Raw genomic sequence first — 17,455 nt, 5'->3', positions numbered from 1 at the left:
TCCCTTCTTGGTAAATTGGTCTTAATATATTCTACTGTAATGCTGCAAGAGAGTAAGTATAGCTTTGAAAACTCATGCAAGGAAACACATGAACTTACTTCAAAAGATTTACAAGTTCTTTGGACCTATAAAAACCTGATACTTCAGCTAGTGTGTCTCATATCCAAGAAAGTCATATACACATGGCCGAAGATGAGAATAGTAAAGAGTTAGGGTAATCCCTGAATCCCCAGATCCAACACAAAGACTGGGAAACAAATCTGGATCATAAAATTAGCCTGTAGTTTCAGAAAAATTAAATTCTACTTGTGGTTAAATCTGGTCCGAATCAACTTCTGATTATGAATGCCCCACCTATGGTATGACTCAGACCTGGGCCTGCATTGACATCACTCGCTGCTTCTGCAGTGGCTTTGTTGATATGCCTGGAAGGCACAGTTCATGTTAAACAAGGGCACAGAATCACCAGCTACACAGTTCTGAAAACTGCCCAATAGAGCAGAATCTGTTCATGCAATGCAACCTGCTAGGCTGAACATCTGTGAACAAAAGTAACCCTACTGATGCCATGAGACCCATATGGACTCATTTCAGCACTGTCACCTTCAAAAAAACACAGTCCCACCTCCAATGGAGGTGCAATGGCAGCTGGGGCACAGGCACAGGACCTGCACTTGGCCAATGTGATACACCGTGTATTTAACCTTTAGAATCTAGTGATGAGAGCCCTAAGAGGCAGTGGTAACAAATGTCCATCCAGCTCTCGCAGGTTTTTCAGCCCAGTCCTACTTCAGTATTCTCAGCAACTTTTTAAAATAAATCTTAATTGTTCAGATTATTACTGTTGTTCCTCTTTCCCCCCCCCCCATAGCTCCCCTCCCCCTGGTTCCCACCCCATCCCATGCCCTTACCCGCCCCCCGCCACTGTCCTCGTCCATGGTGTAAGATTTTTGCCCATTCTCTTCCCGCACACCCCCCCACACTCCCTTCCCCCCAAGCTATTTTTAAAGCAACCTGATACCCTTCCAGTAAGACCTTTTGTGTTTAAGCTTGCCAAAGTTCATTTACTATTTTCAACCAAGAATCCCAACTGATAGGGTACAGATACATATAAGGATGCTGAGGAAATAACTCCATTTTCTCTAGAATTGCTCTCCTTGGGATGATGCAAGATAGGAGATGCTGGTCCACCCTGTCACCGTGTGTAAAGAACATTCCTGAGAATGAAGCTGTAGTGGACAGATTCTAAGATGGGCCCTGATTACCCCTGATCCCTGGTATTCACGATCTTCCTAATCCTTTCTCCCTGAGCATGGGTGGACCCTGTGATTTGCTTCTAACCACTAGAATATAGCATGCCACTTTCACAATTATGTTTCATAAAGCTATAATTTCTGCCTTGCTAGTGAACTCTTCCTCACTGGCTCTGATGGAGGAAGCTGCTATACCGTGTGAGCTGCTATATGGAGAGATTCAAGAGGCCTGACAGCTGACAGCAAGGCTCTCAGTCCAATAACCCACCAAGACCTGAGTTCTTTCAAAACCACAGAAGCTTGGCAGCACGTCCTTCCCCAGGCAAGCTTTCAGATGAAACCTCAGTGCTGCCTAACACCTTTGTTGTAGTCTTTGTTGAGAAAGCCTGAAGACAGAGATACAGGGCAACTGTGCCCAACCACCTGACCCATACATATCATGAGATCATTAATGTATGTAATTTTAAGACATGACATTTGATATAATTTGTTACATAGCAATAGATGACTAATACGAAGTCAACACATGAAAAAAAAAAAACAGAGCCAGGATATAGAAACAGAATCCTGATGACATTGCTTGAGTCTCTGAATCCCACTTGATAAGTCTTTGAAACCCTGAAATGCACCACTGAAAATTTTAATGATATAAGCTAATAGAGATCCTTTTATTTGGTTAAATGGGTTTAAATGGAGTTTCTTTCCCTTGTAAGCAAAAGAATCTTGACTCAGGTGTCTAAAGATGACAGAGGCATATGGAATTAACAGATCTCTAAATCTCAAAGAGAATTCTGTTGTGCACAATTTCAGCTCCAGGTGGGATGGAGGACTTGAGGGTTCAAATGTTACCACATTCAAGAAATATCAACCCAGGTGTTCAGATCGTTGAGTTAATTGCCAAGACCTATACCCATGTAGTAGATACAGCTCTATTCCTCATGTGTGGGAGACAATAAAAATATTATTGTGAGTGTTCCATATAATGCCTGATACAGATATTAAACAAAATGTGAGTAGAAATCCAGGTATCTTAGATTTTAAAACTGAGAAATACTATTTTTAAGTATTCATTTACTTTCTCTATTAAAGAGGTTTTTAAATCCATAGATACTTTATTCAATAAATTGTCAGCAAATACTTCCAAGGAGATGGTTCTGAAGGACTTTGACATGCTCACTGGCTTGAGCTTTATCAGCCATTCTTCTCATACTCACAGAGGATAACTCAGGGGTACTAAAATGGTGGTAGCTCTTCCAATAAGCCCATCACCGATTTCTGGACTTTCCTTGCGTTATCTTTTCAATCCTCCCAACAAGCCCATGAAATGGGTACTATTATTGACCCCTTTTAACGGATAAGGAACTGAGGCTTAGAGAAAGAAGTAAAAGAAAGGGCCAGGCTTATGAAATGGAAATCTAGGAGAACGTGGGAGTGACACCATCCCCAGTACTCCCTCATTGATGGATACACCGCCCTGCCTTCGCTCAGCATCTGTACATCAGGGAAAGTAGAATTAGGATGAATAATCCGCAAATGAGGAATATGAGAACAAGATTCCAAAAGTGACTAGGAGCAATATAATTGCTCATATGACACAGTCTAACAACACAATGGATCAAGTATGGACCCACAAAACATTTCCAAATAATGAAATAATCTACTCTGATTTCTAATTTCTATTACTCAACAACATTTTTCATAAAAACAATATGTGCCTTCTTCAAATCTACTAAAAGATTTGTTTCACTACGTGGTTTTAATCTCCTTTACTGTTTTCTAAGATTTTTAGCTGCTCTTGCCTCATTCAATCCTTGTTTTAGTATAGAGTATTAGGTGAACCTTAAGAAAAGTCAATTGAAACTAAAATGCAAAAGTCTACAAAATCCAGATCAAAAAGGGACCTGAAGTCATCATTAAAAACAAAGACCTCTGAGGAAGAACTTGGAGAATAAGAAGCGCGCATGGAATACCTCTCTCATTAGCTGGGCAGGCCACCACCCAGGTGGGCAACACCAGCTTTGCTGAGTCTCTTCAGATGGAATATGCAGAATGGGTCAGCTGTACAGTATTTGCAATGCCATTACAAACAATGTGTGTACAGTGCATAATCAGCACACTCAGGCCACTGATAGCATTCACATTCAGTGTATGCAGAGGGACACCAGAGTGGAATTTATGAAATTTAAATGAGCTTTTACCATTTCTTAAGTAAAATATTTAAAATGAGTGCTACAATGCAAAATGCTTTCAAGGTAATGTGCCAAAACAGGTGTTTTCACCCTCCGTGTCTAACTATAATCCTCCAATTACTGTGACTGTGACTTCAGTCATTTCCCAAACCCTGCAAACACACTATAAGTCTTTTGCCATGAAAGCTACTTAATGCCTAACTCAAAGTCTCAGATTAGAGATTTGATAAATGTACAACATGACTAATACCACTGTTACTAGTGTAAGACACTGACTGAGGAAAACAAAACCCAGTAATAGTCATAAAGATAATGATGGCGATGAAGAAAAATATTTTCTACCTTCAGAAAAACCACCACTCTTTATTGGCAGGAGGAAGAACTGTATACAGTGCTATGCATTCCACTTAGCCTTGGCACATAAACACGTTTTCCTCTGTCACTCCTTAAGAAAAGAAACCAGGGATAAGATCAGGAGAAAAATGAGAGTCGCAAGTAATGAGTCAATGAGAAATATGGCCAAGACTCATAATAATCTATGAATTAGAGTCTTGTATTAGGATGGAGACTCTTAATATTCCACAGTGCTGCTCACCAACTCACTATGAGCTGGATGAGCAAGCTCCGAGGCCTCGAACACTCATTAGAAGTAAACCATCTCCCATGCCCACCCTGTCCTCACTTCTCATTCAGCTGCACATGGGAGGGAAGAAAAGGGAAAAAGGCTGCCAGGAATCAGCCATCAAGTTAGATAAACCAGATAGGGCTTGATACCAGAAACCAATTTCCCCATAAGTGCACGTGTAGCATCTATGTTGAAATGACTTTAAGGCAATTCTCTAATGGGAAAATGCAAAAAGAAAACATTAGTAACAGGGAATTTCATCACCACTACACTGGTTATTAGTAAAAAGATGGATCGGAACAGTGTTCATTTTTAATTCATAGACTTGACTTGTATATTCAGTACAAAAGAGCATAGCAGGTTTATAAAGTCACTTTTCTGCTGCCTGCTTAGTACTGAATTATTTAAAAGTCACTTTAAAACACACACACACACCTGACAGCTTTTAAAATACTGTTTGACAACAGCATTTTCAACATCTATAAAAATATGTGCTAGAAAGGCAGGCTCTGTATGCACTGTCTTTCATTAGCAAGACCGCGAGTATTTTTACCCACTGGTGCCTCACACGTCACAGGATCACTCGCGAGGAATAGGAAGCATGACCCTTTGTTCAGAGTTAAGAGAACTTGGAATATATCATCCAGTGGATTCATACTACCCTCAAAGTACAGTTAACGGGTTCATCAAAAATCTGCACAATGCCAGTTACACTGATGTTACTCCTCAAAAGTTACAGGGTCATAAGTCCTCCACAAACTGACACTATAACAGTGTTCTTCAGGTAAGAACTGAGTGAATGCTGCATCCCTGAAACTAATACAAAATAATATTGAATGTAAAAACACACACACACACACAAAAAAAAAAAAACAACCTGAGAGATAAACTCTACAACTTCTGATGCAATAGTGATCAGGGAAACACAAAATACTTTTTTAAAAAATACATAAATATTGTTTGGATCACAAAATTTCCATGTTTTCTTTAAAAAAAATTGGTTTTAATAAATTAATCCAAGTTTTAACACACACACACACACACACACACTCACAAATGGTTCTCTCTTAAAACAGAAAAAGATACCCCCTCAAATATGCAACTTTCTAGAAGTTGATGTAGGTTGCTGTATTTCTATGTTTACATCTTCTTTTTAATATCTACTGTTTCAAGTTTCCCTTCTAATAATCACAATTCAATTTGCCACAGGCTTTCTACCTTATTTGCCTTTTCAAAGATATGGCTCTTCAAGAATCAATTCTATCTTTTTTTTTCAAGTTTATTAAATTTTGTTTTTATCAGTTTCAATTCCACTTCCTCTAATCTTTTGTGACTTCTCTAGCCTCTTAAGTTGAGGGCTTAAGCTATTTCCTTTTAAACTTTCTTGCTATATTATAAAAAGCATTTAAGAGTTTGCCATAGCCCACAGGTTAGATATGGCGTGTTCTTACCGTTCATTTTATTTTATTTTTATTTATTTATTTGCTGCAAAAAGCTTTATTGTTTCATTTGGTCCAATGGCATCCTGAGTTTTGCCCCACTCATCCTGGGGAGGCTTCAGCACATCCTGGAAGAGAATATGGCCACTGTGCTGGTTTTGCAACTTTAAAGAGATGCTCAGTGCCTCCGTGTTTCTCCACCAACTCCAGGAAGACGTGGTCCACGCCCTCGAGAGCCACACCATCATGGTGGAAATAGAAGCCCAGAGAGAGGTAGGTGTGGGAGGCCCGCAGATGCAGGTTGGCCAGGCAGTTGACCGCCACCTCCACCTCGGGGGGAATAATTCTCACGAACTTGGGAACTCATAGGTGTTCAGCAAGAGACAGATCCAGGACCGCCGAGGGCACTGCCGTTTTTATGTATTTTATATATTTCTTCCCAACTCAATAATTGAAAATTTTCTCTCACACATTCTTAGACATTTTATAGAGATTATATTTATGTCTCCTAAACATAAACTATTAAAAATTTGTCTTGGAGTATAGTGAGGTAAAGCTCTATCTTTACTTTCTTCCAAATGATTAGAACATTCAAATATCATTTAATTAAATAACCCTATGTTCCCTACTGATTTTTCTTATTATCTTTACTATGTTAGTGGCCTATTTATTTATTATTATGTTTGTGATCTATTTTATCTTTGAAAATGTAGGAAAAAAGTGTTCTAGACTCAAAGAACTAGGATAATACAAATAGTAGGAGAGACATATATTGCTAGAAGTAAAACTTGTTATTTATTTGACCTGTGTGTTATAAATGACTACAAAATTAAAATGCTCTTCTCTTGAATCCAGAGGGGAACAATGTCCACTTAAAGAGAGATAAATTAGCATCAAATTATTTCATGTCTTCTGTACGCTAATGAGAAGCCAACTTTAAATGGAAGAAGTGTTCGGCAGTCTGCAGCCTGTTCTCAGCTGGTTATCACAGAATAATTGATATACTAATGATTTCAATTCATAGCACAGACTGTCTGCATTTTGCATAATTTGAACCAAATCTGAATGTAAATGGAAAACAGTCCTCTTGCCTATTTAACTCTCCTGACTTTTAACTAAAAGTCACTTAATTCTGCAGAAGAGGAAGGGGGAAATTAGCAAATATAAAGAACTTTCTATTTAAAAACATTCCTCCTTAGACTGAAATGGGAAGGATTAAGTAAATGCATCTGAAATCTCCAGAGATGTGATTTATCATCTTATTAGTTGAGAGTGAATATTTAATTGTATAACATTTATCTCCAATAGTGTCTCCTTGAAAAAAATCCAAATAGGCCAAAGTGCATATTCTAAATACTCCAAAGGGAAATAAATGTGCTTCACAGGGTTCATTATTTTTTAATGAAACAATATTAGTAGGAAAAAAAATCAAGTCAAAATAATTGCTCCATTTGGTAATTAACTTTTGAGATTAAAAACACCCTTTTTCTATAAAACACATTACACAGCTCTTCAATTTAATAAGATGCACTTACTGACATCACCTTTTAAGCCAGGAAAAATAACTTTTTTCAAATTTAAAAAAAAAAAGTATCTTTTAAAAATAACCTTCAGTCATCCTTACCTGGGACATCCAATATAGTAAACCCAAATCTTGTACCTGTCACCAAGTCACCAGAATTGATCATTAACAAGCCTAGTTAGTTAAGTACAGATTAGGTAGGTGTTACCATCCACACACCGGCAATTACATCACAGCATGATGGCCAATTAGTTTCAACCTGGGTAGTGAACCTTATTCCTGACAACTCTGTATTCAACTGAAAAACAGATGCTTCCTTATTTCCTCCCACTGCTCTTCTCTGTTATTCCGCACCAGCCAATTGGGCAAAGCAGGCCCTAAAGAAGGTCTGACTGATTTAAAGACAGCAGGGGTCCTCCATGCTGGTGCGTGCTGGTTGTGATGAAAATTTCTCATATCTACCTCTGTGTATGACATATACATCTCAAAGTGGAACCACAGCAGGACTGTCCAATTACAGAAAACAACATGTGTTCAGACACCTAAATTAGCACTTGCTTAGAAACCATGTTAGGTGGCTAATTGAACACTGCTTCTGAATCACATGAGGGCAAATGAGAGGAAGTTAACTCTCATTCACAGACATTCAAAAATGGTATTTTGTATGAATAATAAAACCAACTGTCACAAGGAAGAGAAGCTGCACTGAACTGTGTCCCTATCCAAATTCCTATGTTGTAGCCCTAATTCCCAAAGTGATTGTAGGTGGAGGTAGGGCCTTTGGGAGATAATTAGGTTTAGATGAGGCCATGAGGGTAGGGCCCTGCTGATGGCATTAGCGCCCTTATAAAGAGACACCAGAGAGCACAACTGCTCTCCTGCTTTCGCTCCCTACTACATGAGGACACGATGAGAACTCTGCAAACCAGGAAGAGAGTCCTCACCGAAAACTGATCAGGCTGGCACCTTGAACTTGGACTTGTAGCCTCTAGAACTGGGAGAAAATAAACTTCTGTTATTTAAACCACACAGTTTATGGTATTTTTGTAAGGACAGCCCAAGCTAAGACAGGAGTCTAAAGAGATATGAAGAATAAATGTTATGTGTCATACTGGATGAGATCCTGGGACAGAAACACTAGGGAAATTTGAATAGTGTAGTTAATAATAATGTGTCAACATTGGCATGTTAATTATAACAAATGTACCATAATAATGTTAAGATAATAATTAGGTGAGACTGGGTGCAGGTTATGGGAGCTTTCTGTATATTGCCCCAACTTTTCTGCAAATCTAAAATCACTCTAAAAAATAAAATTTATTTAAAATAGATACATAAATAAAACCTATGTATTCGTTCTCCCTCCAAACAACACATCTTATCATTTCTTTATTTTCAGTGTAAAAGACTTTCTGTTCTTAGCTACAGTTGAGAATAAATCATTATCTATGAACAAGAGCAAAAAAAATCCCCATAAGCATTGTCTTAGCTATTATTTATAGGATCTGAAATTGTACTATGTACCTAAGGTATCTTAGTTTATATAATCTAATAAGAAGAACCTATTGGAACTTAATATAAATCTTTAACACTAAACAATTATAGCTTCTTGAAAATACACAGAGAACACAGACAAACCATATACAGGGAAAAACAACTTACTTAAAAAAGTTATCCCATTTCACTAATAAAAGAATTGTAAATAACAGCAATAAAATAATTCTGTTACATATAAAATTTCTTAAAACATCAGAAATATTCAGAATGGCCAGAAAGTGAAGAAGTGGACACTTTCATATGCTGTTGGCAGTACAAATTAAGAGCCATGAAAATAGTTCAAACCCTTAACCCCTGATTCCATGTCTGAGAATCTACTCCAAGGACATACTCGGGCCTGGGAGCCAAGATAATGCTCTAACAGACATCCTCACTTGTAGGTTGAATGATTCGGTAGTAAAATTAGTGAAAGAGATAATAAACTAAAGGAAGCACAACAGTCACCATTATGCAGCCATTAAAACTGAAGCTTTTGAAGAACTGTGCTTATAACAAGTTAAATGAAAGTGTAGAAGATATAACTGTGCATGAGGGTAGGGGTGTGTGACAGCAGAATTCTAATAGTAATTTTCTCTGGGTAGGAGATGATGGAAAATTTGTTTTCTTCATCATACATTTATACACTTTCAACTCTTCTACAATGAATATATTGTTCTTTCAATTAGGAGCAGAGAAATTATGTTACACATTCATTTAGCTACTACTTTCTTTTCAGTTTAATTATTTATGTAGTTTAACCATTTTCTTAAAAAACTTTGTTATACTAAATCTCCCACAAGAAAGTATCTGAAGAAAAATCAGTTTTGAGATAAAGTTGTCTTTTCTGTTCTCCATGCACCTCCTGTTCACCTCAAAGTTCTTCCTAAAACCATCAAGGATGATCACTTTGTCCAGATGTCCAAGACAAGGCTGGGTCCTCTAGACCTCTTTTCACAGGCTTGGACTTCAGAGCCAAAAAGATGACTTACACACCTCCTTTCCCTCAGAGTTCCAATTCTAGTGGGAGGGAAAAGCTCCCTGCCTCAAAATTTCTCATTCTCATCTCATAGAATCAAACTCCAGGGCATCATAGCTTTGGTTAAGTACTGCTCTCACCTTGAATCCTGTTCAACTGTAAGCCCGCCTGGGAGACAGACAAATTAAGTAACTCTTTTATAAGACACACAACTTTCCTTTATGGGAGCCTGCAAAGACAGGAGGGAATAAATGTACAAATGGACATCCGAGAAATGTCATAAAGAAATTCCCCCGGCTTCACAAAATCTGCTCAGGACAGTCTTGGAATGTTGTTTCAAACTGAACTCTTTAACAGGCTCCAAAAGCATGTTTCCATGAAATAAAACAGAGGGTGAGTATCAATTCTATATATATTTTTTATCTAAGCTTAGGAGAAAAATGCAACAGTCCCAGTACACACAAAGAAAAAAGATGTGATTGTGCAATATAAATAGAAACTCAATGCTTCAGAAAATGCTCATTCTCGACAATAAATAAATAAATAAATGTATTTATAAATGCACACACATTCATACATACACACATATGCACACCAAACAACTTAGTGATATCATATTATACCTACTAAAAAAGTTTGTGGTTTTTTTTAATGTTTTTTAATTGATTTTTTTCCTTTCTTTTTTTTTTAGAGAGAGAGAGAGAAACATGGATGTGAGAGTGAAACATCGATCAGCTGCCTCCTGGATGCCCCTACTGGGAACAGAAACCACAACCCCAGGCATGTGCTCTGACCAGGAATTGAACCCATGACCTCTCAGTGCATGGGATGATGCCCAACCACACCAGCCAGGGCAATTCAACTTTGATGGTATGGTAGGCTGAATATGACCCCTTTACCCGCCTCGCTGCCAAAAATAAGAAAGATATCCATGTCCTTATATCTGGAACTGATGAATGGTACCTTATATGGCAAGGACTCTCCGAGTGTAGTTAAGGATCTTGAGATGGGGCAGTTATGCTGGACTACCAGGGTGAGTCCTAAATGCAATAACAAATATCTTTATAAGAGAGAGGCAGAGGAAGATTTGACAGAGATTGGAGCGGGGAGAGCAATGTGATCTTGGAGGCTGAATGACCTTCTCTTCTACCATTCCTGTTTCATACCACCACACACCTGCTCTGGACCATGTAAAACAAACTCCAGCATTGGTACCAGTTCCTATTCACACAGTTCTCGGTTTTCAAACTTGACAAAACCTCCACTCTTCATCCCTCCTTTTGCCCACAGTCTATATGCCTCTTCAGTTTCATTTCCTTCCCTTCCCCATGGTCATCACTGGGACAGTCCTCTCAACAGCAGCCACAACTAGAATTGGCCAAGAAGCTCACGAAGCATCAGGCCTCTCCCTTGCCAGGGACCCTTCACAGCTGTGGGAGGGGAGCAAACAACGTGTTCACAGGGTCACATGTTTTATAAAATTTGTAAAAGTGAGGTATCTTAACCACAATCAGCTAAAACTGCTATCTCTTTCCACTCCAACTTCCTCTCTATCACACTTCCCCCCAGGTCAGGTGGCCCTGGGGTGGCCACAGATGTGTTTTGGATTCAACTAGAGGGAAGCCAAATTGAAGACACATTAAGCTCGGGTTCAGTGGGGCTTATTTATGTGGTTCACAGCCATCTCAGTGCAGGGTTAGGTCACTATTAGTCACTGCTGAATAGAAACAGCTTCCAGAAATACTCTTAATAACCTCTGTGCATCCTTGGCTATAATTCTAACGGGGGCACAGCAGTAGAAATCCACAGCTCTCTCGGGCGACCAGTCATCGTGCTGAAGTCAGAACCCAGAGTCTGGAAAATTCTTCCAATCACCAAGCAGGCATCAGATCCCCCTTGTTTCCATCAACAGAAGGTGGCTGGGGTTAGAGGTGGGCGGGGGCACAGCCATGCCTGGGAGGAGGCCGCACGCACACCGCCCTCCTGTGCCACTCATGAGCAGAGGCACTAGGTCAGACACAGTCCCCTCCTAGGGTCCCAGGACATGCAGGGGAATGAAAAGACCATGTGAGGCAGTGCAATCGCTGAAACAAAGCACACACAGTACATTTTACATACATACTGTGAAAAGCAAAAGCATCCCCGAAGGATTGAGTGCAGGTACTTCAACATGCTGGTCAAGTCCACACCCCTCACAAAGCCTAATGGCTGGCTGTTTGGAGAGGCTTCCCGCCATAAAACTAGGGGACATTACTAATTCTATGGCTTTCATAAAATTCAGAGGTCTACCAAATGTTTGCTTGGCAGATTTTTTTTTTCCCTCCCCAAGGGCAGCTCATTAAGTCCAACAATAAAGCAGGCTTTGTCCTGAAGATTTACAGTGTTTTCCCAATGAAAATTATAATTGACAACCACCAGGAGAAGAACAATGCAGAGCAAAGAACTCTGGTTTCTCCCACTTTTCCAAGATCCATCTCAAAGAAGCACTTGCTTCTCAGGTTTCCTGGACCAGTGTTTAGCTCAGTCTTTATTTGGATGCATGCATAAGTAGATGTGTGGCTATCAGAAGTTTATCATTCAAAGTGGTCAAATCTTAAAAACCAAAAGATTTATTCTTTCAAACCTCAAAGATAAGAAATCTCATTTAATTTCCAGGTTCCTCCACCCAGAATAAGCATTTATATAAAAATACAACTATGCCTTGTCCACGTAAGAAAGGGACACTAAAAAAATAAAATAAAATGCGTGATGAGAGTCTTCAGAAATAGCTGAATGAGCATATTAAAGGCACTGCTATTCAAAGGGTTCATTATAGAATAAAAGTTCCAGCACCACTGGGAGTGATTTTCATATGAATGTTGGGTGTTGCTGTCACAGACAAGTCTCTGGTCTACACAGAGAAGTGAGTCACATCAATCGAGTAAGGGAGCTGTGAGTGACAAGGTGCAGAGAGGGTTGTTCAGATAACGGGCAGACATTACAGGACCCTTTTTTCAAAGAAAACTTTGAAGATTTTGTAAAGCTTTCTTCCAGGAACTGTCACAAAATAACAATACAGTTGCAAATGAGTGGTGCTCAGTGGCCAGGCACTGCCTTTTTACAGGCCAGCTGGCTAGGGTGGAAATTAGCATTAAAGAAGGACTCAGGGCTACTGGGCTCACACACAGCCCAAGGAGAATATTCTCAAATGAAGGAGGATACTCAACATAGGCATACAAACAAAAAGCAAATTAAAAACAACACTACTCTCTGAAAGGAACAGCAGAGAGAAAAAAAATCCTCCTCACTTCTTTCTGAATCTTCCTAAATCTGCCCATTCTCCAAACAGAGCCCAGGTCCCCACAGTAAAAGTCAACAAACCAACCATGGGTTTCCAGCTGCATTATACAGATTAAGAGAAATGAAGCTGGTGGAAGAAGTGGAAAAATAGGACAATTCACCCCCTTTTTTTCTACACAGAAAGCAGAGAAAGGGACCCAAGTGGAAAAGCCCAATACCCCAGGCAGAAGCAGGGGACCAGCAGTCAGGAGGCCTGAATCCTAACTAGTCCTGGAGTCTACCAGGAGTCCTTTGATGGATCCCTTAACTTCCTGAATGTCCTTGTCCTCATCAGTAAAGCAGTCAGACTTCAGTGGTTCTCAAACTGTGTTCCTTGGAACCCTAGGGTTCTCTGGAGGTGCCTTTGAGGCAGCCACAGTGACACAGGGGTAAAGCAAAAAGGAATGGGGTCACTTGCTTCCCCTCAACCCCAAAGAGTGAAAAGTTGATCCATTTTATATATCAAGTTAGTGAGTAAAGACTTTTGTTTAAATAGTGTCAAGGTAAGAAACATTTAAACTTGCGGGATTTTTTGGTGAGTTTATTTGAGCCAAACAGTGGACAATTGCCAGAAAACAAAATCTCAAGGGACTGAGATAATGCTCCTGAAAATGGCAGTTTTGCATCTTATTTTATATGATACAATTAAAAAAGAAGATGCAAATTGTTACAAGAAATCCATTGGTGATAGATTAGGGAGGTGGGAGAAAGTAATACAGGGAAACCTCTGTTTTTGGATGAAAAGTAAAATGATAGACACATACACCTTTTACATAGGTGGTTATGGGGATCCTAAATAGTCACCAATTAACATGATAACAATAACAATGAGAGGATTTAATGTCTCCACCCTGGTGCATTGGTTGTGCCCTGAGGGGTCTGGAGAAAGTGGAGTTACCCTAACATTGTGAAGGAGTATTATGGTAGATTCAAAAGACAATAGACAGAAGGGGAAAAAAAGACAATAGAAAGGTTGGTTAAGGTACTTAACTTTTGTCAGGGAAGATTCTAGCCTAGGACATGAGTACCTGCTATAAACTGCTTCTAGTTAAAAAGTTTTAATTTCAGAGCATCCTTTGTGGTTACTATAAGTCTCTGAGTTTGCAAGGTTGCCATGCAGGCCTTCCCTGAGCTGGTTAGCATGTAGCCCCTTTTGGTCCACGAGAGTTTATTACCAAGACAATTCACAACTAAAATGGTATAAAAGCATTGAACCAACATATCTTGTTGTTGTTGTTTTTCAATCTTTATAGTTATGTGGTTTCTATGTGCCTCTTTGGATTACTGTTGTTAGAGTTACTGGATTGAAAGGCTGGTTAATGTCAACCCTCAAATCTGTATATCAGGTTCTATTATCTATATATGTATAAAAGGTTAATATGCAAAGTGTCCCCTCAGGAGTTTGACTGTGAGACTGGGAGTTCAACGGTGAGACCGGGAGTCCGATCACTCGCTATGACATGTGCTGACCACCAGGGGGCAGCGTGGAATGAAGGAAGGCCCCAGCTGGAAGGAAGGCCCCGGCCAGCAACTGGAAGGCCCCAATTGGCCCTGATCGCCGGCCAGGCCTAGGGACCCTACCCATGCAGGAATTTTGTGCACCAGGCCTCTAGTTCCTACTATTAAAAGGTGAGGAAACCAAAACTCAGATAATTCCAATATACCAAAATCACATAGCTCAGGAGGTGACAGGATTCAAACTCAGGAATGCCTGATACTGGTTCTATTCTTATAGTTAAAGAATAAGCTTCACTGAACAATTAGTTACCTCATTATTATTCTAATTCCTTTTCCATAGAACATGAGGTTCTTCATTTGTATTTTCTAGGAGTAAATAAATACTTACCCTGGAGAGATTAAGTGAATAGCCACAAGTTCTGCCCAACAACCAAATTTGTTGGGTACAGGAAAGCCCAAAACGGTGACAAAGCCTCCAGGGCAATAATGGTTGTTAAGAACTTTCAAAGCAAACAAAACTCCTAAAAGAGAAGAAAGAGCATACAAATATGAACAATCCAAATCCGGAGATGATCAGCATTTACAAAGAAAACTAGCTGAAAGTGAAAATGATTATTCTACTACATCAACTTTTTGCTTTGAAACATACTTGAACTCCTTACACATCAACCCAGCACTCAGTAGAAAGACAATGTACAAAGTAATAATTCTTGTGATGTTTTTTAACACAGAAGTTAATACTGACTTTCCGCATGCTACTAAATACATAACACATAAAATGAGGATAAAACACCAGCAATGGCACTAAATGCCACTGAAATGTACACTTCAAAATCATTAATTTTATGCCATGTGAATTTTAACTCAATAGAAAAAAGTATGTTAAGTCACAAGTATTTTTCTAACCTCAATGGAAAGAGGTTGAAGGAAGGACATAACGTATTTTCTTTCTTCTCCCTCAATTAGATGCAAGAGGGTGCATCTTAGAGGGATGGGGAGCAACAGCAGAGGAATTACAGGGAAGGGTTAGATTTCCTTCTGTTTCAGGATCATTTCCTTCCTCCCCTTCACTTTCTCATTTTCAGAACACCTAATTTATGCCCTGATGGCAATTTCAGTGCTATGACATATACATAAAAAAAATCACAAAAAAAACCAGTAAAGGTTAAAGGGAGAGGTAATGCAACACATGGGTAAAGCCATGCAGCATGGGTTCAAACCTCAGCTTCCCAGCTACGAGGTGTGTAACCTCGAGCAAGTTTCTTTACTTCTCTGAGTCTTAGCTTCCTCATCTACAAAACCAAGACAATGCCAGCTTCCTATGAACCTGTTATACGAATATTAAATAGTGAGTTATATAGAGTAACTTATCTTGGCTCCTAAAACATGGTGAGCATGCCATGGTAAGCATGATGTGTTTATTTTAATGAAGTTATTAAGAGGCATACTCATCTTTTTACAGAACTCCCCATCACAAATACACCTGTGGGTCTCTCCCTGGTCCCACCATCATGGAGCCAGTGCAGATTTCCAGTATTGTGTCTCCTACAAAACTACCTTTGAGCAGACTGTAGTCCAAACTGCCCAAGAGTAAATGATGCAGAGCCAAATCTACGTCCCTCCTGTGGTCCAATCAGCCCCCTCTCCAAAATACACCCTCCGGCAGCCCTTACCCACTCAAAATTTGTTTCCTTCATCAACTATGGCCCCATGCTTCATAAAAGACAGCAGCCCACCTCCCTTACTGTCTCTATGCACGCTCCCCTAGAAACTTGTCAGCCTTACCTGAGAAACCTACAGCACAACTCCTTTTGAAGTCGGGCTCACCCATACACTCTGCAAGAGCAAATTCCAAGAAAAGGTACACCACGCCAGTGAGTAGGGAGAACGTGGTGATAACATAGGCAAACCATCGGCTTCCTAGTCTTCTTTCCAGATGTATTCCTTTCCATAGCATGGACACCATATTGAAATACAGATGCCAGTCGTCCGCGTGGTGAAAGGGGGAGAGCAGCAAGCGCTGCCAGTCTTTCTCTTGGTAACACTTCTCCACGCTAAGGCAGGAGCTATACAGTGGCTTCAGAGGACTCAGGAAGAACCAGATGTTGACAGCCAAAGTGGCCAGGGTGACAGGTGGAATATTATTGATGCCGACATGGAAGATTTGAGAAAGGAGCAGAAGAAGCCCAGCGTTCAGTCCTCTTGGTCTCCGCTGCATGGTTAGATGCCAACCCAGTGAGGGGAATATGTAGGATCCAGGGAGGTATACAGGCAGCTGAACCTAAAACAAAAAATAAAATGCACATGAACATCCATCAATGAAGAATGAATGCAATACATACTACTCACTTAAAGATGAGCTTCCATTGCGTACCCCATCTCTCATCTACCAGCAGCATTTATTTCACTGTCTTCCAGAGTAACATCTAGACATTGGATGATGTCCTTCCTTCATATGACATTCTAAAATAGAGACTTTTATCCCAAATCCCAATGGACCAGTTAATCGGTGGGTATGCTTTCTTTGATAAATATGCTGTGAAAATATGACTTGTCTTCCTTTTAAGCAAACTTGTAACCTAATAAAAAAACAACCTACAAAGATAGTACATAAATATTTAATAATGATTTCTACTCACAATGCTGGTAAGGATTCTTCACCCCCTTCATTTTCTCAAAGAAATATTCAATTTTGATATTTTAGATATAGAGTCTGCTCCAACGTGTTTAAACATCAACAAGCCAGTTTTAAAAGGTAAGCATATATTATCTTCTAATCCATGTTGGAAGGTATCAACTCCCGGAATACTTTATTTTCACAGAAATTTCAGCTTTTAAACGTTACCTACTAGGAGCTAAATCCTGGTTTGCAACACTGTTTCTTTTTAAGGAGCTCACAATTCTAAGAAGTGAATCGACAAGTGCCACACAATGTTCTAAACACAGTGACAGAGGGAACAGAGACGCTAGGCACACACTTCAGCCCGAGGCGGGGATGCGCCTCTGGTCTCAAGCGTGGACAGGAATTAGTGACACAGAGGAATGCCAGGGTCCAGCAGTCTGCTTCTGCACTCCGGATCCTGGCTGACCTTGTGACTGGCTTCAGCTGACAGGATGCAGAGGAATCGAGGCCTCAAGA

At 39.7% G+C, this 17,455-nt stretch overlaps 1 protein-coding gene across 2 annotated transcripts in view; it reads right to left on the bottom strand.

The window, feature by feature from the left end:
* Positions 1-17,455, bottom strand: part of RHBDD1 (rhomboid domain containing 1) — a 98,517-nt gene that overhangs the window by 56,767 nt on the left and 24,295 nt on the right. For both annotated transcript variants that reach the window (XM_079783018.1, XM_079783019.1), the window contains exons 2-3: positions 16,102-16,597; positions 14,705-14,837 (exon numbers count right to left, since the gene is read on the bottom strand). In XM_079783018.1, the coding sequence (XP_079639144.1) occupies positions 14,705-14,837; positions 16,102-16,534 (566 nt within the window). In that variant the 5' untranslated portion in view covers positions 16,535-16,597. The remainder of the gene's footprint in view (positions 1-14,704; positions 14,838-16,101; positions 16,598-17,455) is intronic.

This window comes from Cnephaeus nilssonii (genome assembly GCF_951640355.1).
Source record: "Cnephaeus nilssonii genome assembly, chromosome: 10".
NCBI lineage: Eukaryota > Metazoa > Chordata > Mammalia > Chiroptera > Vespertilionidae > Cnephaeus > Cnephaeus nilssonii.
The sequence above is the reverse complement of the archived record's forward strand: the minus strand, read 5'-3'. Positions and strand labels throughout refer to the sequence as shown.